The 22,446-nt window shown below is 40.2% G+C and overlaps 3 protein-coding genes across 6 annotated transcripts; 2 read left to right on the forward strand and 1 right to left on the reverse strand.

The window, feature by feature from the left end:
• The first annotated feature begins 108 nt into the window (after positions 1-108).
• Positions 109-4,780, forward strand: LOC137101327 (probable histone deacetylase 1-B). Of its 2 annotated transcripts, none has more exons than XM_067479608.1 (14): positions 109-264; positions 951-1,063; positions 1,165-1,282; positions 1,372-1,446; positions 1,587-1,725; positions 1,938-2,079; positions 2,154-2,246; positions 2,327-2,435; positions 2,520-2,660; positions 2,874-2,982; positions 3,197-3,327; positions 3,444-3,596; positions 3,744-3,795; positions 3,887-4,780. In XM_067479608.1, exons 1-14 carry the CDS (start codon positions 213-215, stop codon positions 3,912-3,914), a joined length of 1,455 nt encoding a protein of 484 aa, XP_067335709.1. In that variant the 5' UTR covers positions 109-212; the 3' UTR covers positions 3,915-4,780. The 2 variants fall into 2 exon arrangements, with proteins under 2 accessions (XP_067335709.1, XP_067335708.1); XM_067479607.1 differs by having other exon boundaries at positions 110-264; positions 3,444-3,614.
• A 213-nt stretch (positions 4,781-4,993) lies between these two features.
• Positions 4,994-9,036, reverse strand: tmem54a (transmembrane protein 54a). Its single transcript, XM_067479609.1, has 6 exons — positions 8,889-9,036; positions 7,535-7,731; positions 7,280-7,339; positions 6,730-6,924; positions 6,490-6,627; positions 4,994-5,406 (listed from the first exon to the last, which is right to left on the reverse strand). Exons 1-6 carry the CDS (start codon positions 8,899-8,901, stop codon positions 5,272-5,274), a joined length of 738 nt encoding a protein of 245 aa, XP_067335710.1. The 5' UTR covers positions 8,902-9,036; the 3' UTR covers positions 4,994-5,271.
• A 4,245-nt stretch (positions 9,037-13,281) lies between these two features.
• pabpc4 (poly(A) binding protein, cytoplasmic 4 (inducible form)) lies at positions 13,282-21,522 on the forward strand. Of its 3 annotated transcripts, none has more exons than XM_067479454.1 (15): positions 13,288-13,913; positions 16,261-16,454; positions 17,410-17,525; positions 18,517-18,656; positions 18,741-18,835; positions 18,910-19,047; positions 19,157-19,252; positions 19,338-19,607; positions 19,979-20,069; positions 20,192-20,287; positions 20,452-20,582; positions 20,685-20,775; positions 20,867-20,997; positions 21,091-21,215; positions 21,309-21,522. In XM_067479454.1, the coding sequence occupies exons 1-14, from the start codon at positions 13,721-13,723 to the stop codon at positions 21,190-21,192; spliced, it is 1,884 nt and encodes a 627-aa protein (XP_067335555.1). In that variant the 5' UTR covers positions 13,288-13,720; the 3' UTR covers positions 21,193-21,215; positions 21,309-21,522. The 3 variants fall into 3 exon arrangements, with proteins under 3 accessions (XP_067335558.1, XP_067335555.1, XP_067335557.1); XM_067479456.1 differs by lacking the exon at positions 13,288-13,913 and adding an exon at positions 17,160-17,313 and having other exon boundaries at positions 16,317-16,454; XM_067479457.1 differs by lacking the exons at positions 20,685-20,775; positions 20,867-20,997; positions 21,091-21,215; positions 21,309-21,522 and having other exon boundaries at positions 13,282-13,913; positions 20,192-20,345.
• The last annotated feature ends 924 nt before the right edge of the window (positions 21,523-22,446 follow it).

The following is a 22,446-nucleotide window of genomic DNA, read 5'->3' on the forward strand; positions in this document are numbered from 1 at the left end:
AAATTAATGGAGTGTGACAATTATAAAATCCAGTTACTCAAGTTTTGTTATACATGTGACTCTGTAAGAGACAGTGGGACATTGTGGAAATGTCGCCCCCTGTTGAAGCCCGCTAACGTTTCATTCCATTGACTGGAAGTGATACAAACTATCCGCCCCTCGTCGCTGTTGTCTCCTGCGGTGTTCGGTGAAAGCCAGCCAAAAAGACTAAAATGGCGCTTACTTCCCAAGGAACAAAGAAAAAAGTTTGCTACTACTATGATGGTGAGTACTCATGTGCCTCTACTATAGACAGCCGATGCACTGATATAATTAATCCGCCACTTTGCTCCAACAAAGGCTGTAGTTTATTTCACCTTTTGCTAACCTGGCACGTTAGCCGACCTAGCTAGCTGAGTGTCAGGCGTCGGTCCGACTCAGTGCCACCGAGCCCACACAGAGTAATAATGCCATAATAATATTGTTCAGTTTATCTGAGTGCGCAGGTCGCCGTCACAGTACTGCTTTTTAAATTTGTCTAGCGTTACCTTAGGTTAGTACTTTAACTAACTAGTTTTGTTAGCGTTAATGGCTAGTTGGCTAACAATGGGGGTTATGAGTAACGTTACTTCATTGTAACGTCAGCACTAACGCTTAGCTAACAATACAGTGGAACATCTTCATCTTACTTCAAATTTTAGCGTAGAATGCTTTAGTTGGCATCAATCCCTCTGTTTACCGGCGCCTATTAGTTTACCGGGGTTGTTTTTGTAGCGGTGATTTGATTTGAGTAACGTTAGTGGCTCGGTTGCTGGGATTAAATGGAAATGCATTAGTTATGGTGTTGATGAATTGCTGCGCTTTTCAGTGCATGAACATTGTGGAAAAGCGATTCCAGCTTACTTCATTGCTTGTATCCAGTTTTTGAAACTGTAATAAACCAAAATGTGTGTTTGTGTGTTTTTTTTAAGGGGATATTGGCAATTATTACTATGGTCAAGGGCATCCCATGAAGCCTCATCGAATCCGCATGACACACAACTTGTTGCTCAACTATGGCCTCTACAGAAAGATGGAGATTTATGTATGTGAAAGTAACAGTAACAGCAGCATTTTAGTGTAGTCACTGGACCATAGAAGTTTCTCTTGGGTGTCTCAGAGTCTCATTTGACCTTTGCCTTTTAGCGCCCACACAAAGCCAGCGGAGAGGAGATGACCAAGTATCACAGTGATGATTACATCAAATTCCTACGTTCAATCCGACCAGACAACATGTCAGAGTACAGCAAGCAAATGCAGAGATGTAAGTTTGGTCCGAGAGGTTGACTGTGTAGACACAGTTAATCAAACTGATAACAATACTATGGCTAATCATCTGCTGCTGCTTTGCAGTTAATGTTGGGGAGGACTGTCCAGTGTTTGATGGTTTATTTGAATTCTGTCAGCTCTCAGGAGGGGGCTCTGTCGGTAAGTTGTTTCTGCTCAGATTTAATTACTGTTACTGATTTTAATTAGAGACACGCTGTGTTAGATGGTAACAATGACATCCCTGCCCAATTAATCCGTTAAATTCACTAAACCGATAATAATTGTTGCCTACTTTCCAGCGGGTGCTGTGAAGTTAAACAAACAGCAAACGGACATCGCTATCAACTGGGCTGGGGGGTTGCATCATGCCAAGAAATCTGAGGCCTCTGGGTTTTGCTATGTCAACGACATTGTACTAGCTATTCTGGAGTTACTAAAGTGAGTACAAAACCACTATCAAGTTGTGCTTGCATAACTGGGTAAATCTCTACCGGAAAATTGATGTTTGGTTTAGTTGTTTTCCCCAATTAGGCATATCAGGCTTCCCAATAATTAATAAATATGTGAGTTTGGAATTTTTACAAAGACTACATTTTTAAAAATTGTTGATGAAAGGTTGTGGGACTTAATGGATTGTTCCCTTTTTCCAGATACCACCAGAGAGTTTTGTACATAGATATTGACATCCATCATGGGGATGGTGTGGAGGAAGCCTTCTACACCACAGATCGCGTTATGACAGTGTCTTTTCACAAGTATGGAGAGTACTTCCCTGGCACAGGCGACTTAAGAGTAAGAATTGACGTTATTAGATAAATTTATAATATCAAAATACCATAGGCTAATGTTTGCCTTGTTCTCTACAGGACATCGGGGCTGGGAAGGGTAAATATTATGCCGTGAATTATCCGCTAAGGGATGGAATTGACGATGAGTCATATGAAGCCATATTCAAACCTGTAAGTAGTTGATGTTTACTGCCACTCGAAGTTGAAATCTCCCTTGAAGGACACAATAATTTGAGCTATTGTTTGCTTAGATCATGGCCAAGGTAATGGAGATGTACCAGCCCAGTGCAGTAGTTCTGCAGTGTGGAGCTGATTCTTTGTCAGGAGACAGGCTCGGCTGCTTTAACCTCACCATTAAAGGTAAGTTAATTAAAATATTTTTCTTCTCATGTTACAGGACTGCAAGTATAACCAAACATTTTTTTTTCCATTCTTTGTGCTTAGGCCATGCCAAGTGTGTGGAGTACATAAAGAGCTTCAACCTGCCACTGCTAATGCTGGGTGGAGGAGGCTACACCATCCGTAATGTGGCACGCTGCTGGACATACGAAACTGCCGTAGCCCTTGATGCCTCCATTCCTAATGGTGAGTTTATAATGTTGTTTTACCACTTTAGTAGACTCTTTTTTTATAGTCCTCTTGTCAAAGTCACCTTTGAATTTGTTAGTTACAAACTGAAAATTGTGTTTCATACCAGATAAAATGTAATCCCTGGCTTGAATTGTTACATACAGTCTCTTAACATACAAATACGGTGAATAAAAATTGATTCATTTTGCTGCCTTCTTAACTTAACAGAGCTCCCATACAATGACTACTTTGAGTACTTTGGGCCAGACTTCAAGCTGCACATCAGCCCCTCCAACATGACCAATCAGAACACCAATGATTACCTAGAGAAAATCAAGTGAGTCCATGAACCTGACATTCAAATTGAGGCATATTTGTTTTATGAAATATAAAGTTGCATGTTGATATTACACCACATCAGCCTAGTCATGACTCATACTTCTAATATCATGTGAAATGTTTAGAACTTCATAGGTGCAGGTTGTTTGTGATTTTGTCTGTATTAGGGGTTAGTAGGTGTTAGTATCTTAAACTGGTATTCTGTCGTGTAGGCAGCGTTTGTTTGAAAACTTGCGTATGCTGCCTCACGCCCCTGGAGTTCAGATCCAGGCAATTCCAGAAGATGCTGTACAGGAGGACAGTGGAGATGAGGATGAGGAGGACCCCAACAAACGTATCTCTAGTAAGAACGGGTTATATCGTCAAAATGTTCTTACCTCAGGTGACTTCTTTTGCATTTAATCCACCAAATGAAAACACAAAATTTTATTTTTACCTTTGTTCTGTGGTTACCTACAGTCCGCGCGCATGACAAGAGGATAGCATGTGAGGAGGAGTTTTCTGACTCAGAGGATGAAGGTGAAGGAGGCCGCAGAAATGCAGCCAGCTTCAAGAAAGCCAAGCGAGCCAAAACCGAAGCAGAAAAAGAGGCGGAAGAAAAGGAGAAGAAAGGTGAGGAGGAAACAAAAGGTATCTATTTGTTTTTTCATTCTCATCTCATCCCGCTGTAAATCTCAAGATAAAAAGCTTGAACATGAACTTTCAAAGTCACAGTTGTGATGTGTCAGTGAAATTGGTATATTTTTTTCCTATTTACAGAAGTAAAGGAAGAAGAAAAGGTGGCTGAGGATGAGAAAATGGACACATCAAAGTGAGAAAATACTGCACTCACTTATTGACCATGTTGTCCTGGAAGTGGCTAAATGGGAGTGTTAATAATTTCCTTACTCTGGGTCCTTTAGGCCAAAAGAGGAGTCCAAGACACCTTGAGGTCCTCAGCACCAAGATATTTCAAAGCATCTGATTAGATGGTTCTTAAAGCGTTTTGTTTTGTTGATAAATCATCATTCCAGGCTGCTGCTGTGGAAATGAATGAAGGACTATAAACCTTTATAATGAGAGACCCAACTCCTTCAATTTCCAATTGGGTTCTAAACTTGGTTTTCTAGGACACCTTTTCAGCTTTGCTGTTTTTGGACTGAAGTCGACCTTTTGGGTATTGTTTTAAATGTTTGAAGCTTTTTTTAAGCTCTCTGTAACTTGCCCTTCTTTGTGCGAAGCAACACTGTAAAAAATGGTATGTGTATGCTTTTATATATCTGGGTTTAATTTATTTAAATCAGATATTTTGGCTATTCTGTCTTGTCTTTCACTCCCACTTTGTCCTGTGCCTTTTGAATACGTAGTTGAAGCATGTTTGTACAATGGACATTTTTCTGTTATACATTTGTGTCACTGGTCTCGCCTGTAAGGGTCACCAAGAGTGGTCACATCTTAGCACACTTTTAAGTAAATAACTTTTTTTTACAGCTTACATTACAACAGGATGTGTCTTTATTGACACATGGATATTTTTCATTTCTATCTTTGTGCAGTACAATATTAAAATGTTTAGTCCTGTTACATGACAACTTGTGTCCTGGTTACATCTTACTAGTATTTGGACTTTAATGCCCAGTGCATTGCATAGCAATGCATTCAAACAAATCCCATATTTCATTCATCTGTTTATATATATATTTTTTCTGGGAACATGAGTAAAAAAGTGTTCCACAACAGAGCTTGCAAATGTAATTTCAATTTTACACATTATTGAAGAGCCATTAAAAAAAAATGTGAGACCACAGTCCCTCCCATATTTTGTGGATGTTTGTGTGATTTGTTACGGCCCAAAAATATTTTGGGACAGCTTTTCTGAAAAATCGGGATGCATGTTGCGATGTTTTCATGATGTTTTAAATTCAAATTACGTGCAGCATTTACAAAGGATTGGTAGAATTGTGATTGCAACATTGTTAATGCCTGTAACTGATTTTAAAAGGGATTACATTGAATAATTCTGAAATGACCACATTTTAAAAAAGCATTTTATCGTAAAGATGCAGCAAAGTGAGATCTCTGTATTTTAGGACAATACAAATTACTATTTCAAACCAATAGCAGTATTTTATCATAATTAAAAACACTGATATTCCACAAAACAATATACTACAGCTTTAGCTGGTTTTAGTCTTCTTCAGACTTCTAATGTGTAACAGACGCATGCGATTGACCAACTTCACAAATGATATGTCACATCCAGTAAAACCCAGCAATGTACAAAACTATCTCATTATGTTTGGCTAGTTCAGACCCAATCACTCTGCTCCACTGCTCCAGTGCTGTGTTCCAAGAGTTCATCCTGCTCTGCAGATTCAGCTTCAGCATCACTCTCCTGATTATGTGCTGGTTTGGGGGGTTCAATGCTTCTTTGGATACGCACCTGAAACAGTACATGACTTTAGAGGGTCATAAAGTAACTCACACATGACCTCAGCTAGAAAAATTTCTTTATGATTCTGGGGTTATACAATGTATACTATAAGGAACGTTACAATATGTTACTGTTAGGTACCAGATAACTTACCACACCAGTCATCTTAACTATAGTAAAGATGATAATCCAATACAACTAAATGTTTCTTAAAAATAAGACCACAGATAGCACGTGTGAAACTGTGTATGTATATCTAGAGACAGGATAAGAGTGATGAATAAACCAAGGGAATGTTTATGATATGTGTAATTTCAGTTTGCTGCTTTAATTTTCAGCCACAGGATTTATTACTGGATGAGAGTAGAGACACAGTTTACCCATTGCTCTGATTTTTTAAATCTCAACCACTGGTTTCCAGTAGTCTCTATTAAATTCAACACCACATTGCTATTGGTGAATAAAATGAAGCGAGGTCAGTGGATGGTTTTTAAGACATTCTTACAGTATGTACTGTCTAACAGTACAGCAGGATAATCTGGTTGTGATGTCAAGTTGGACAGGTTTTTATATCTTAAATACACAACAGTCCTGTAACAGTTTGGTGTAAAAGTTTTCATCCCCTTATTATGAAATCTCAAAATGAGTTAAATACTTTCATCAATATAATATTTAATGCCCACTGAGCTAGTACAAATGTTCCTTTAGTCATTTTTATAAAATTAATTTATCATGGGGGATACAAATTTATGCACTCAATTTCCATTATTGTATTATAACTTTTTATACATCCATTGGCCATTTTTTAAAACTTCTGATAGTGAACAAACATTTGTACTAGTTGTTTATTGAAACATTTTTACTCTTTTTGCTACTTCAAAATAATCAGGGACAAATATTGGCACCCAACTGTGAATTTATGCAATACATTTTTCAAATTTAGTGAGGAAATATTTGACTAAAATTTGCAACTACATTTTGACACATAACAGGTGACATGATAAGTCATGCTCCCGCACACTACAAACCTGTATCTGAAACAAATACTGCACCTGAAGCTAACAACAAGTCAGTGATTTGACAGCAGCTTACCCTCTTAGCCTGGGTCGGCCTCCTTCTGCATGGACAGAGGTAGAGGAAAGAAGTGCAGGCAGCGAAGCAGTGGAAGGAGAAAACCATTTCCACTACTGAAATTGACACCAGAAGCACCCAGAGAATAACTGTTGTCGCCTGGGAAAAAAAAAATAAAAAATTGACAGCACATAACTCATCAATAAACATTTCTTTAGTTGTATCAAAACTACTGACAACAATTATGTGCATTCCACTTACATAGACACGGGTGGGGTCAAAGGGGCATTCGTATGTGATGCTGGAAGAGCTAACATCATCATCAGAATACTTGCAGGTTGCCATTAGGCCCTGTCCTTTATTAATAATGGCTTTTACCATTGACACAAACAACCCCACAGTGGAGGCAGCTGCCAAGAGACCTGCTAGGAAGCCAAAAACCAGCAGGACCCACTGCTGCAAGGAAAACAAAGAAACAAGATCTTTTTGACTGCTTCAGAAAAATCTAAATAATCTGTTTAATTAAAGACATTATCCCTAATAAAAGATAATGTGCTTCTCGTGTCAAATAGGTGTGTGGGGGCACGAAGCAGAAATCAACAGGGAATTCAAATTCTGAAAAGTCCAAATATCTGAAAGAAGGAATTATTTGTTTGTCTGTTTAGAGTAGTTATCATCTCTCAGATGAGCACACAAATGCACTCTGTCAAAAACAAAGGGCAAGTTCAAACAGGAACCAACAAATGACAGACATGAAAGGCAAATAGAGGAGGGAAACGCTCATCCCTGGAAAGATGGGAACAGTATTTACCAGGATCCTGCTTTTCTTGTTTTTGGATAGAACAATGGCCATTATTCCACCAATAATTCCCTAAAAGGTAGAAGATGTCATAAGTTCAGTAAAAGAAAACTTATTAAAATGTTTACTACAATTTCTCCATTGAAGAATTAATGACATACATACACTAACTCAACTAACTCTTTATTAACCACATTTCAGTTGAGTTAATATTAAAGTCAATATTAAATTTGCTTCTGAATTTTTTATGCATCTCCTATCGCTTACCACCAAGCCGGCCACAATAGCAAGGACATTTGAGATGGCGTACACCTGGGTCTGGGACTGAGAGTTCACAGAGATGTGCCTGAGCACAGCGCCATGCACCAGTGCTCCAAGAAGAAAGTTAACATGGCCCACAAGCACCAGCCCCAGCCCCATCTTCATCAGGGCTTTGTTGTCTTTGAGGTTGGCGCAGCATACTCCTAGCGGAAACACACGTGTCATTTAGACCTTTTGATTTTAACTTAGCCTTAAACATTGTGAGCTCTGTAAAAATCCTTTACAAATGGTCCATGTGGCCATGCCATATTTGAGTATTCTGTGTGGGATTTTGGGATTGGCATAAACACACATAGTTAACAAGATTAAATTACAGTATGCAAATAATTTCATCAGATGTGCTGTGAAAAATATGAGCTGGAAGTGCAGTACTCTGAAAATGTGTGCAAAAACAAACTTTGTTGCAGCATTGTGGTTTCAGCTGAGCAAAAAATGAAGCGGGCCGGTGGTTAACACAGAGTGACAACACTTGAGTATAAGACAGTTACCACAATTGTCCCCAACCACTGCAGAGGTGGCTGATGATCCCACCCTCAGCACGATGCAAATGTTTGCAGCTTTGGCAAGAAGTCAGAGAAGGGGTCTGAGGCGGATTTTGTTTTACTTTTTTGTTCTTTCCTCCAATGAAAAGGTGAAACAACCACCCATGTAAAACCATCTAAACTAAATAGGACAAAGCTTTGGGTGGGGTGCTCAAACATCCATTGCCATAATTAACACGACTGCGGGTTCAGAGACTGCTTTACCTGGCCTCTCAGATGGTGGCCACTGTGGAAATACTCCACATTGTTTACAATCATAGCATAATTTCAAAATCTAATTCCATTACACCGTCCTACTCACTTTCACTGTTGAACAGAACCCAACAAAAGCACGGTGGTATAATATTTGCACCAGCCTATTTAAAAATTCATCTTAACAAACTTAAAGTATGTTCCAGTGTCATTTCCATTCTGATTGGTGACGTCTGACACATACATGGTAGTAGATGGATTTTACTTAGGGTCTACAGTACATAATCCAGAATCCTACCCAAGCCTCAAATTTATTTTAGAGTACAAACAAAATACTACCCCAAAGACATAAGCAGTTATAGCATGCAGTTAGTGTTTTATTTGACATAAAAGTGGGAAAATACAAGACAAGAAAAGTAACAATATATGACATGAGCGGACCAACAATGTAGCACAACTCCGAGAGACACTACTACGTCCTTGTTCCTGTAAGCAGACAACGCCTAAAGCTTCCTCACGCAACACGGCCTCGTAGTGTCCTTAAACACATCTAAAAGTTAACTTACCTAAATGTACCATGGTGGATTTTCTGTCTTTATTAGATCATGTTACTGAACAAATCGACGTGAAGTCATTTCTGAAAGCTTTTTTTTGACACTCTGGGTTCGTCTGCTGGCGCTCACCTGCGGACACACAGGCACCACCTACCGTGTACCTGTGGGGAAGCTCCGCCCCATTGCATACCTAACGAGACTGTGGCCAACACTCATTATAAAAACAGTTTTTGTTACATTTATGTGTGTCTTAAAATAACAGAGTGACTGGAAGATTCCCCTTCAGACAGGTTTTGTTTACTTGCCGTTTACTGCAGGACATTCCTTCTTGAAATTTGCTGTTTCGGATGAAGCCTCATCAGATGAATAAATCTATAGTATTTCAGGAGGGTTTGTGCCAAAATTGACAAGGGTTGCGACAGGAAGGGCATCTGGCATAAAAACTTTGCCAGATCAACATGCGGACAATGATCCGCTGTGGCGACCCTGAGCTCACGGGATGAGCCTAAAGGACAAACAAACAAACAAACAAACAAACAAACAAACAAACAAACAAACAAACAAACAAACAAACAAACAAACAAACAAACAAACAAACAAACAAACAAACAAACAAACAATGAATGAATGAATGAATGAATGAATGAATGAATGAATGAATGAATGAATGAATTACCTTGCTGTTACTATAAAAGACTGGATTTACTTAAAATAGTAAAATAAATGAGAAATAATACATTTACCTCATGTTTTGCTGTCAGGAGTAATATGAGCAAAATACATCATTTACATCAAATATTTGTTTAAATTATAGCTGCCAAAGGCTCCCTGGCCTCACAAAAACCACAACAACACATTCCGGCTGACACTGTTGTGGAGATGGACAAGGATTCAGGATCACCTGCCAAGCTGGTTACCTTGATTGTCAACACCTGTCCCTCCTGCCACAGCTCTTTATTAATGTGACCCCTGAGGCAGGAGATCAGACAGGGTGGGTTCACTTTGAGTTTTGTAATGGGGACAGCGGAGTTATTCTTGTGCATTTTGGTTTGCCGATTGATTACTGTTGAATCAAACCAGCAGGATGTTATGTTTTCTCAGGATCTTCCAGAATTTTCTGAAAACCTCATGCTTCCCCCATTGGAGGGCAATTTTGACTTCACCCCATATGACATCATTTTAAATTCCTGGCAATCCCAGACCCCTGACTTTAACTTGCTTGCTGAATCACCTCCCATTGTGGCTGTTCCTAGGGTGCAGGTGTTTTGTGATGACTCTAAACTAATTCTTCTGGTTGATAAAAGTTCAAACGGTGTTGTATTGACTAAAGAGGAGATACAGTTGGGTGATAGCTGCTATAGCAACAGAGAGCTACCAAACCACTTTGTCTTCACTTACACTTTGGATCAGTGTGGAACTACTCCTGTGGTGAGTGAATAAAATGTTTTTTTTCTAGTTTCTTCACTTATTTGTCTTTTATAGGAACTTTCTGAAACCAAAGCTTTGTGTTATAGATGCAGAGTGGATTGAAGATGTTTACCAACTCTCTCCGCCTGAATCTCCGTCAACTTACTCTTGGGTGGTGGCAGACTCCTTCCACAGTGCACATCACTTGTATCCCAGAAAGGTTTGTATAGCTTTAACGAAATCTTCTTTAGGGCATCACAAATCACCAAACTAAAGGCTCATGTCTTTTCAGTCCATATGATAATCGAGGCGTTGCTTCACGGGGACTCCCTGAGACTGACGAGAGCTTTAGCATTAAAGCTATGAATCGTGAGTAGTAATGTGCATCAAATTCACTGTAAATTATTTCTAGTTTGCTCTATATGAAAATTTAAGTCCATCTGCTGCCTTAAAAACATGGTTTAACTTAAGTTTAATAGTTCAATGTCCGTTAAAGTTTTATATTGGTAGAATTCACATGGTCTGTCACATGAATACACTTGAAATAATTGCCTCTTTATGTTGACATGAACTTCCATCTGCAGCTGCTGAAGAACCAAAATTGGCACAAAGACAATAACTAATCCCCTTTAATCCTTAGTGTCTTCTGGTAGGGACTGAATCAAATGCTAACCCTTACCATGGTTACCATCATTTTTGTTATGTAAATAACTACTATATATTAAATACATGTAGAAAGCTAGCATCATGAATGCTTTCCTCAAACTATAAAATAAGCCTCTACCCGAGTTTCTACCCTCAATGCATGCTGGGAAGTCTGCTAATGTGAAATCCTTAATTCAACTCATTTCAAGTTGAAAGACCTTGTTGGATCATGTTTAAGTTGTAAAGTGGTCTTAAAATTAAAACTAGATATTAAACATAGAATTGTCTTGAAATTAACAAACCTTACACAAGTTAACACTACATTATGTTATCTTTTATGCAGCATCCTGGACTAGCAATGCAAAGTCCAATGTATATAAAACGGACCAGGTTTTGAATCTCCAGGTTTCGACCAAACCCAGGCCCAATCAGCAACTTTTTGTTCAGTCCTGCTTTTTCTCTGCCTCAGCTGATCCTCACATAAGACCCAAGCACATGGTCATAATGAATAAAGGGTAAGAGGCTGGCCAGGTAATCATCGTTACCACCCTTTATGTCCAGTTTGTAACCACGTGTGATTTACTTCTCTCTGGCAGGTGCACAGCTAACAATGCTGCACAATTTGTGGCCTCTGACAGAGCACATGTGGTTAACCTTGTTCTGAACACAACTTACCCTTATGCTAAAGTACGTGGGTTTGTATTTTTTTTTTCTAATACCCTCATGTTTCTGGTGTTGTACCCTAAATAACCTATTGAACTCTTTCTCTGAAGCTGTACATACACTGCAGTGTGCTCACCTCAGACCAGGGAGTCACTTGTGGCTCAAAATCTTGCAACTACAATATGATCCACTCAAGGTATAGAACCGAATTACACAACATTTTAATTTATCTTGACTTTTTTCATTAAGATGCTTTTCTTTATCAGATGGGAGGAGCTAGGTGGAGATGTAGAGGTGTGTAAATGCTGTAGCTCAAAGTGTAAAGGCCTATCAGTCAAACACCCCTCAGCAGGTCGGTGCTTGTTTTTGTTAATCCAATGCAAAATTGACTCTTTATGCTAACAGTAACTCAAGTGTCATTTCAGGTACTAAGGCTATTGTGAGCACTGGTCCTTTAGTCTTTGAGGCCACAGACATAGAAACAAGTCAAGGCTCTGAGCCAGAAGAATCTGTCAACATCCCTATGTCCTACTTGAAGCTGGATCCCTCCTCAGATGAGACTGAGAACATGATTGTTTATGGTACTTCAATATCAAGGAGCAAATTCTCCTCTCCCCCACCAGGTGTGGTGGTTGTGAGGTCGGATCCAGTTGCCAGACTGATCCTTTGGCAGTCTCGAGAAGGACAAGATGCTTACTACAATCAGAATATGGCTTCTCAGTCTGAAGACAGTTTGACAGTTGAGTTGAAGTCTGCTCTTCAGCCTTCAACCACAGATCAGGTATCACTTATGAATCCACCCACAAACATTAAAGGTCAAAGTGCCCTAAAACATCCCCGTTCACCATGGGATCTGGAAGTCGTTACATTGGTTCATGGGTGGTTGATGCCTCAAGAACTGGACAGCTCTGTTATCACAGGGGAATTCCAAAGAAGGAAGTTTGGAGGATTTAGAAAGTTTGGCACAGAAGCTCCACAGGTCACACTGCATCTGTCAGATGACCTGAATGAAAAAGACCCTAATGATTTTAACCACTTCAGAGAGGAGATGACTCAAATGCAGGCAGATGCACCTGTAAGACCCCCTGAAGTAACAATCGACCCACAGCCAATTATTCGCTCAAAAATTCAGTTTTCCAAAGGTGTGGATGGGTCACAGACACTGAGTTATGAGGAACAAGTGGTGGGAGGACATGAGGGAAAAGGGGTGATCAGACGATGTGGAATGGATAGGATTAAAACCAATCGGTCTGCCCAGAAAGGGGTGTACTCAAGTTTCCTGGATTTGTTGAGGTAACCTATCTTTGAAACCTGTGTGTATGTCTGCAGCTCTTCTGTAACTTCATGTTTCATGCATGTGCACTTACTTATTTCTTTTATCCTCAGGACCATGGACAAAGCTGAATAATTACTATTTTGATACTTCATCTGGAATAAAGTTATAAAGCAACAATGCAGTTGTGTGTATTAAATTTAAGGTGAATTTTGTTTCAGTGACCAATTATTTTTCTTCCACATGCTTGTTTTTGTGGAAGCTGTTTTATATTCCCACCCAGATGTCGCTGTGGGGAGCTGGGCTCTGTAGTTGCGAGGGCGCAGTGTGCGCTCTCCCTTTTACACCGCATGCTCAGTGTCCTATCCCAAGTTTGACCCTGTCCACTGTTTCCTCCGCATCGCCACTCTCTATAAAGTGCCCATGCTTTCCTCACGCAGTCTCTTTCCCCGGCCATAAAACAAACCGTGAGTGTCTAACTCACTGTTGTTAAACTTAAAATAAAAACCGTATAAAAAAATTCATAAAACGCATAAAAATCTTCATAAAAACGAAAACCTTTACGACACCTAAATACAAACGATTAAAAAAAATTGCAAAACATTAATTAAAAAAAAAAGGGAAAAAAAAGGGAGGCCTCGAACTTAACGCGAAGCTGTTTGCAAAGAAGAATTTCAGACAAAATTTGACATTTTCTCAACAAGCCGGATCCCAGAGCCAGTTGACAGTTTCTTGAGTGGGAATCGAAGCGCAAGCTGGACATCAGGACGCACTTCTTATCGGCTTTTTTTTTTTTTTTTTTGTTACATTTTCTTTGAGAGAGAGCAGCGTAGCATAAATCTACTTAGTCCGAGATATGAACACAGCGACGGGGAGTTATCCGATGGCTTCTCTCTACGTTGGCGACCTGCACCCCGACATCACGGAGGCTATGCTGTATGAGAAATTCAGCCCCGCCGGACCGGTGCTCTCCATTCGGGTATGCAGAGATATGATCACCCGGCGCTCCCTGGGATACGCTTACGTGAACTTCTCACAACCTGCTGACGGTAAGAAATGCAGCCTAACGTATGTGGTGAGCAGTGGGAGCGTGTTGGTGGCCTGCGACAGAAAACATGAACGCTTCTAATTTTGACAATGTCATCATATGATTTAAGTGTCAGTCATCCAACTGTCTGTACAATCACATGCGAAATCGGCAAGAACACAAGCTGTGGGTCATAGAACTGGGGGAAAGCGTGCTCTCACTCAAGTGGTTGATCTAGTGCCTCTTTTTACAGCCAGAAATAATCATGTAGTTCTTCAGACTGGATGGAGCTGTCATCTGACCCATATAAGCTTGTCCCAGTTCTTATATATTCCTGGTAATATGTCATTACTATGGTTAAGGCCTTTACCACGAGAAGAGTTAGTCTGGTTTCAAAGGGAGCAGTTAAAACAGTGCCTTTTGCAAAGTAAACTATTGGCTGATCTCACATATTCTACCCTAAATGACCCATTTCTGCTCTTATTTAAAGAGCCACAGAATGAAACTAATTCCCATTGCCCTCTGCTGCTGTGCTCATTGAAAGCAAGAAAAAGGACAAGCACAGCTGAAGAGTAACTGCCTGAGCTGCATACCTGACATGCCACCTGTGTGTATTAATCTGGTGAAACACCCAAAAACTTTACATAATTCAGATAGTTCAAGTACAATATTTTTATCTGTAACATCCTAGCTGCTTTATGATTATTTAATTTATTAAGGCCTGATGCCTAAAGTGAACATAATTCACAACTGTCTTTGTTTTTCATTTTCAGTCAATTGTATCAAAGCAATGAGTAATAGTAGCAGGTGCTGTGGTCGTCATTGGAGGCCTGGGGATACGGTTTATGTTGTGTGGACTTCTTTGCCTCTTTTGTCAACATTAACCACCTGCGACAAACTTCTGTGTTAGAGTCAGTTACCAAAAGCTGGAGTAGTGATAGGCTGCACCTGGCTCACTTCCAGAGAGGTGGTATCATTTACTTAAGTAAACATAAGAAGAGGCTTAAGTGAGAAGACACCATTTGTTGATGGTGCTGGCATGGGGCAGTGGGGGTGGGGTGGTAGCGGTTGGGTATATAAATGGAGTTCTAGCTCATGTCTGGGGGACAATAGCACGCTGCCTTGCCAGAACGGAGTATTTAACATACAATGAAGTTGTCCAGGTGGTAGATTCTTCAATTCTCAGCTAAAATGTGTAAATGCTACTGAGACTAGTGTTGCACCTGTGGACATTCTGGTTGAATATGTATCTTCCCCATCAATGGTAGAGAAGGCTCTACTCACAGTCCATGCCAGCGCATACCTCTCAGGACCCCTTTCTAAATATAGAACATCTTTCTGAGCAGCCCAAAAGTTGCCTGCTCCATAATACTCTTCAAGCTCTTATATGGCAAATATTTAACAATAACATGTAATTCAGCACATGTAACAACACTGTTTCACTCACATTCTGACCTATACACACAATGTCTGATTCATTACCATGTTTTACATTGATTGCTTTGGCCTTTTCCACTGTGAACCTTCCAGAGGTCCACATGTTTGACAGTGGTCACACACTTTCTCTAAGCACAGGGGTTGTGAAGTACAATTGCAGTCCAAACTGCTGATGCCAGCAGACGCAAGGCAGCTCAGTTTTGTTTACCAGACACTTTTGGCTGGAAAGCCTGGCCTGTGTGTGTGTCTGCTACTGCAGAGTGGCTAAACAAAGGGAGGTTTGGCATTTGTGTTCACATAGATGCAAGAGCCCTGTGAGAACTAAAGCTATAAACAGTAAAAATAAAAATCTTATGTTAACCTCAGAATGATTTGGACAAGTGGAAAATTACATTTCATTTCTTAAAGTAAAGAACCATTTTTGTCTTCTTGTGTTGTCTGAATGCCTGTTGTACTACTATTGTAGCTGGTCTTGGTGGGACTTGGCAGAGTCGCATGTGGTGAAACAGAGACGAGGGCCATGTGCTCCTGGCTTGCCCACTGCAGCTGCCCCCCACACTTGTCCCAGCTGCTTGTAGACAGCTCATCAGCCAAATTGTCTACTTCAGTATCTTAATGTTTATATTACACATTATCTATTGGATGTAACCCTGCTTTTCCTCACTGTGGAACACTGCATAAGAGACAAACTATCCTCATACCCTCTATGTTAGCTTTTCTCTGGAGATGTTATTTCACTTGTGACCTAAAGGGAGGGCTGCATTATTATCACAGTTGCATCATAGTATTGACATAATAGAAAAAAATACAATGCATGTTAAAAGCAGGACACATATGCACACCAGTAACTGAAATGTTTTAAGAGTCACGGCTCCGTGAAAACAACCACTCTTGACCTTTTCCCTCCACCTCTCTGCACCTCCTCCCTTCAGCTGAAAGAGCCCTGGACACCATGAACTTTGATGTGGTGAAAGGGAAGCCAATCAGAATCATGTGGTCCCAAAGAGACCCCTCCCTCAGGAAGTCTGGAGTGGGCAACGTGTTCATCAAGAACCTTGACAAGTCCATTGACAACAAAGCCCTGTATGACACTTTCTCTGCCTTTGGCAACATCCTCTCCTGCAAGGTACAGTTGTCACTGAGATCTTTGAAATAAACTTTGAAACCAGAAATATTACTTCATCAAGGCTGTTTAACACAGATTAGCCATATAAATTCCACATTTTTCCAAAACAGAGAAAACCTTTTAATGATATTTGTACTTTACATTTTACCATTTCTCCTAGCCACAACCAATATAGTGATATTGTAGCTCTTTAAAAGCATTATGCAGCCAAATTGAGCAAAGAATGTGGTATGTTAACACATTATATGTCTTTGAAGGGACAAATAGCAACTTATGATCATGGTAAAAGTTAAATTGCAATTCTCTCTCCTTTAAACCACAAAAGGTTGATATGCACTTTTTGTTGTTGCAAAGGTAAAACAGAAAATGTTCAATATGTTAAACAGAGACAAGTGTGATGTTTGTCTGTTTGTTCTGCCTGTTTTTTTATGCTAAACTAAGCTGTAGCTTTTTATACAGGTTAACAACATGCATGGTATCTATGATGGGTCTCTGGGCACAGGCAGGGAGAGGCCCCCATCTTTTCTTTTTGACTGTTTCTGTTTTTAGATGTGTTTTTTGTCATTTTAGGTCTATTTTTAGCCAAATGGTGTCTCTTTTGGGACATGGTGTGTGTGTGTGTTTTGTTAATTTTGTGTCTCTTTTGGATAGTTTTTTGTTGTTGTTCTTCATCTGTTTATGGTCATTTTGTATCTTTTAAATGAGGTCTTTCAAACAAGCGCTATGAACAGCAAGCTCTGGCCCATGAATTCTTGGGGCCCTGGGCCTGTGCCTGGTAGACCGTTTTAGCGATCCATCCATGGTGGCGTTAGTCTTCTCATCTTTCTCCAGGAAATTGACTAAGCTGATTTTTCAAACTGTAAATCCTTCTTTCTTTCAAAATAAAATCCCTGCATTTAAAAATAAACATTTTAAAATCATTGAAAATATTTATGCCCATTTTTCTTTGCTACAGGTGGTGTGCGATGAAAACGGCTCTAAGGGTTACGCCTTTGTCCATTTCGAGACTCAAGATGCTGCTGATCGTGCCATTGAAAAGATGAACGGCATGCTCCTGAATGACCGCAAGGTGTGAGTGTCTGATCATGTAGGAGCACACATAATGGTGCTTATTGCTTTCAGTGTTAAAGCCTAATTAGTCTTTCAGACATTCAAAGGACTTATTTGAACTATAGCTTTCATAGTGTCAGCACTAGTAGTTACAGTAGTGTGTCCAAATGTACTATTTAGTGGTAAAGTTTTATGTGTATTAGCTTGATATGACCCATATTTTGTGTCTAATGTTGAGTGAACTGACATTTTGTGTGCTTTTTTCAGTTGGTGAGTTTGTGTGTGAATAATATGACTAATAAGCTCATCTCTCACTCTCACTACTCACCGCTCTCCCACTAGTATGAAGATTACCTCTAAGCTGATATATAACAAAGCAAATCATCTTACCTTTCCTGCCAGATGCATTTTCTGTTGCCTCATTTGTCCACATGCTAGCCACCCGTTTTAGAGTGTTTGTGTGTGTGTGTGTGTATATGCCCACACTTGTGTGTTTTAGTGATGGATCGAATGCAGGAATGCAATACTGGATGGCGGAAGGGGAGAGGTCATCATAGCAAGGTATATAAGATCATTTGGTCCTCAGCTTTCCTTTGTAATGTGAGACTCTGTTCCTCCACCCCTCTCCATCCACCACCTCATCAAATTTTGGACCAAGATTAATGATGGTTGTCACTGTGTTGTCTTGCATGCCAACATAAGTGCTTGCCTCCGTTGACAACAACCAATTGTGTATATTTTTCTCTTGATAACACCAGAAATGACACGTGATGAAATGTAGCTGTGATGTTGTCTTCTGAATGTTGTCCCTGTTTTTGAATGTACTCCCTCTCACTTCACGTCATGCTTGCGTGGTCAGGTCTCTGCAGAACTTACTTTACCTGGAAACCCGGATAACCACTTTTTTAGATTGGAAAAAGGAAGTCAAAACAGATGGACCCTGATTTGTTTTCTCAGCTCAGTAGGGATTGTTTTACAAGAGTGTGTTTTCCTGCTCTCCCCCTATCTTCAGGTTTGTAGGTCGCTTTAAATCTCGCAAGGAGCGGGAGGCTGAACTAGGTGCCAAAGCCAAGGAGTTTACCAATGTCTACATCAAGAACTTTGGAGATGATATGGATGATGACCGGCTGAAGGAGATTTTTGACAAATATGGTAAAATGGGATATGTGTACTGTTTTGAACTTTAAGGTGATCTATTTGTTACATCCACTTATTTGACATATTTAACATATCCAGGTAAAACACTTAGCGTGAAAGTGATGACTGATCCCACCGGCAAATCCAGAGGCTTTGGATTTGTTAGTTATGAGAAGCACGAGGACGCTAACAAGGTACTTTGGCCTAACATATCCAGTCTTCCTTTATCGCTCATAAATGTTTCTAATAATTCGGGCTTCATCCCAAGGCTGTAGAGGACATGAATGGCACTGAACTCAATGGCAAGACTGTGTTCGTGGGTCGGGCTCAGAAGAAGATGGAGCGGCAGGCGGAGCTGAAGAGAAAGTTTGAGCTCCTGAAACAAGAAAGGATCAGTCGTTATCAGGTCGGCAGAAGCTACAGTAGCTCCTCAATCAGATTAAACCAAGCAATCCTGTGTTATTATTATGTATTAAAGAAGCTAATTCAAGTGATGGCTTTGCCCTTGGTTTCAGGGTGTTAATCTTTACATTAAGAACCTGGATGACACAATAGATGACGAAAAACTGCGTAAAGAGTTTTCTCCTTTTGGATCCATTACAAGTGCTAAGGTGAGAGAAATCACGTGGATGTGTTAACTAAGTCTAAAAGTTGTATGTTTAAAGCTACCTAGATGTAAGTAAATGTGTATTTTAGGTGATGCTAGAAGAGAGTCGCTCCAAAGGGTTTGGCTTCGTCTGCTTCTCCTCCCCTGAAGAGGCCACCAAGGCAGTAACGGAAATGAATGGACGTATTGTTGGCTCCAAACCCCTCTACGTGGCTCTTGCTCAACGCAAAGAGGAGCGGAAAGCCCATCTCACCAACCAATACATGCAGCGTATTGCTGGCATGAGGGCAATGCCTGCTAATGCCATCATTAATCAGTTCCAGCCCACCGGTGGCTACTTCATGCCAGCTGTGCCACAGGTGTGAGAATCAAATTCTGAGTTGGTACTGTATGTTTAAGTGGCTGTAATCTGTTTTCATGTTATGACTTTGTCTGTTTGAGGTTAGGTAAAAAGTTGGGTTTAGGTTAAGATAAGGAAAGGCTTATATTGTCAGTGTAACACTCTTTCACAAAACACAACTTTAAAATATGTTGACATTCTTAATTACATTCATAAAGGATAAGAAACCTATAATAACTATTACTGCTACAAAATTGTTCAGAGGTTACTATGGAAACATCTAATCTGATAATAAATTCCAAATAGAGTTTCTGAGTTATTTCTGGTAAAATGAGTTAGAATTGTTATGATGCAATTATATAATACATTCCACTTTGATGTGCCCACCAGGCCCAGAATAGGACTACATATTATGCGCCCAATCAGTTGGCCCAAATGCGACCCAACCATCGATGGCAACCACAAGGTGGTAGAGGTCAAGGTGAGTAGATTCAACTATATGCGGTGTATATTTATGTACAGCAATAAACCTGATCATTATAATACTGCAATAATTCACCAATTTTTACACATTTTTTTCTTTTCCTGCATGGCTCACCCCAGGTAGCTTTCAAGGCATACCTAGCTCACTGCGTCAACCAGGACCACGTGCCAACTTGAGACATATGACTCCTGGTAGTGGCACACAGGGTCCACGAGGTGTGTTCACCAGTGACAACCGATCAGAATGAACACAGCCAATTCACTGACTCTGACTGTGGGATATTATTAATATTATATGGAAATGTTCGTGTCTTCAGTGCTCAGATCAGGTTGGCAAGTCACTGTTTCAATTGTTTTATGTTTCTACTCGTCACTGATAGCTTCTGGACAGTCCATGGCTCCTCGTCCCTCAATGGGAGTTCCTGGTCCACGAGCCATGCCTCCATATAAATATGCTACTGGTGTCCGTAACCCCAACCCCCAGGTGGTACAACCTATTGCCTTACAGCAGGTAAGGGCAAAAGATCCATGAAATCACTTTGTGTTTCAGTCCTATCTTGCCCTGAATCATAAATAACTGTCAGTGCTACGTCATTTATTTGTCCTCTTCCAGGCTCAGCCAGCAGTGCACGTGCAGGGTCAGGAGCCTCTCACAGCCTCCATGCTGGCTGCTGCACCCCCTCAGGAGCAGAAACAGATGCTGGGTAAGGCTTGCATTTCACTGTGAATGGACTGTAACACATTTCAGTTTTTATAAGGGTGATTTTTGTTCCCTCACTGTTCTTATTTAAACAGGGGAGCGTCTGTTCCCGCTGATTCAGGCCATGCATGCCAACCTGGCAGGAAAGATCACTGGCATGTTGCTGGAGATCGATAACTCTGAACTGCTTCATATGCTGGAATCACATGAGTCTCTGCGTTCAAAGGTATTTTGCTTCCTCTTTGTTCGACATTTCATCACACAGAAATTTTCCGTATGTCAAGTTAATGCACAACACTGTATTTTATTCATGCTACAGGTGGAAGAGGCTGTTGCGGTGCTACAGGCCCACCAGGCAAAAAAAGACGCGACACAGAAAGTGGGCAGCATGGCGACCACTGCTGCTGCTGCCACATCCTGAAAACTGCGTACTGTATTACATTGGTATGATAATACATCCAGATAGTCACACAGTTCTTGTTGGTTTGCCAATACATAGTCTTGTAATACTAATGAAAGGTCACTGTCTTGTTTCAGGGGCACAGAAAATTCAGCAGAGATGGAGAGAGACACAATTCACCTGCTCCAAACACCACAGTCCTCTGAACAATTATGAAAAACAGAAAACTGAGAAAAAAAAAAGTAATTTTAAACATACTTGAACACTTTGAAAAAAATAGTACAATTCATAATTTTCTAGTTCTGTAATAAAACAGCATACCCAAATCAATAAAGGAATATTAATATTGAATCCTGGATGAAGGCATTTTGTGGCAAAGGAGAGAAAGCTTTTTCTAAAAAGAAAATGAGCCTTGTTCTTTTTCTTTGCTTGACAGTTTTCTGTTTGATTTGAAATGATGAACCTCTCCATCATATGATCACGGGTGTGTGGTATTCTCAATAAAGGTATGATATATCAAGGTTACCATTTGTGTTATTTAAATCCTTACATGTAACCTATTTACACCATTTCAGTGGTGTATATGTGTATCTGACAAATATTCACCTAGTTAGTTGTGTTGCACAGAAGGCCATTAAGTCTGCAGCCTATATGTCAATGAGCTGCTAATACACAATTTTTGCTGGTGAAGAATACCACCAGTTTAAAAGATTTTGGACTATCTTGTTACTGATAATTTGCAACTGAACTATCTATCAATCTTAAGAGTAACAATAAATTTGGGGCAGCACTGCCTCAGTTGGTACAATGGCCGACCAGTGACCAAAGGGTGGGAGGCTTGCGACCCGCTCCTCCGGACCACATGTTGAAGTGTCCCTTGTCAACACACTGAACCCCTAACAGCCCTTCCTCATTCCCAGTGCTGCAGTGCTGGTCCCAAGCCAAGAAGAAATTGGGGAGGGTTGCATCAGGAAGGGCATCTGGCATAAAAACTTTGCCAGACAAGGGATCTGCTGTGGCGACCCTGAACTCAAAGTATAATCCAAAAAGACAAAAAACAAAACAAAACAAAACAAAAATAGAGACACTAAAGTCCTTAGAGACACTACAACTAGTAAACCACTTGCAAAGGGTGTCTTATGGCATAGTGGTGCCTACAATTTTATTTAAAATTAAACAGGCAAGGGGCCTTTTTCACAGCAGCGATTTAAGAATGTCACACCAACAAAAGCACAGGTTTTAAATACTTACATTTTAAAAAATGTACAGTGGTGG

Source organism: Channa argus, chromosome 16, assembly GCF_033026475.1.
Source record: "Channa argus isolate prfri chromosome 16, Channa argus male v1.0, whole genome shotgun sequence".
NCBI lineage: Eukaryota > Metazoa > Chordata > Actinopteri > Anabantiformes > Channidae > Channa > Channa argus.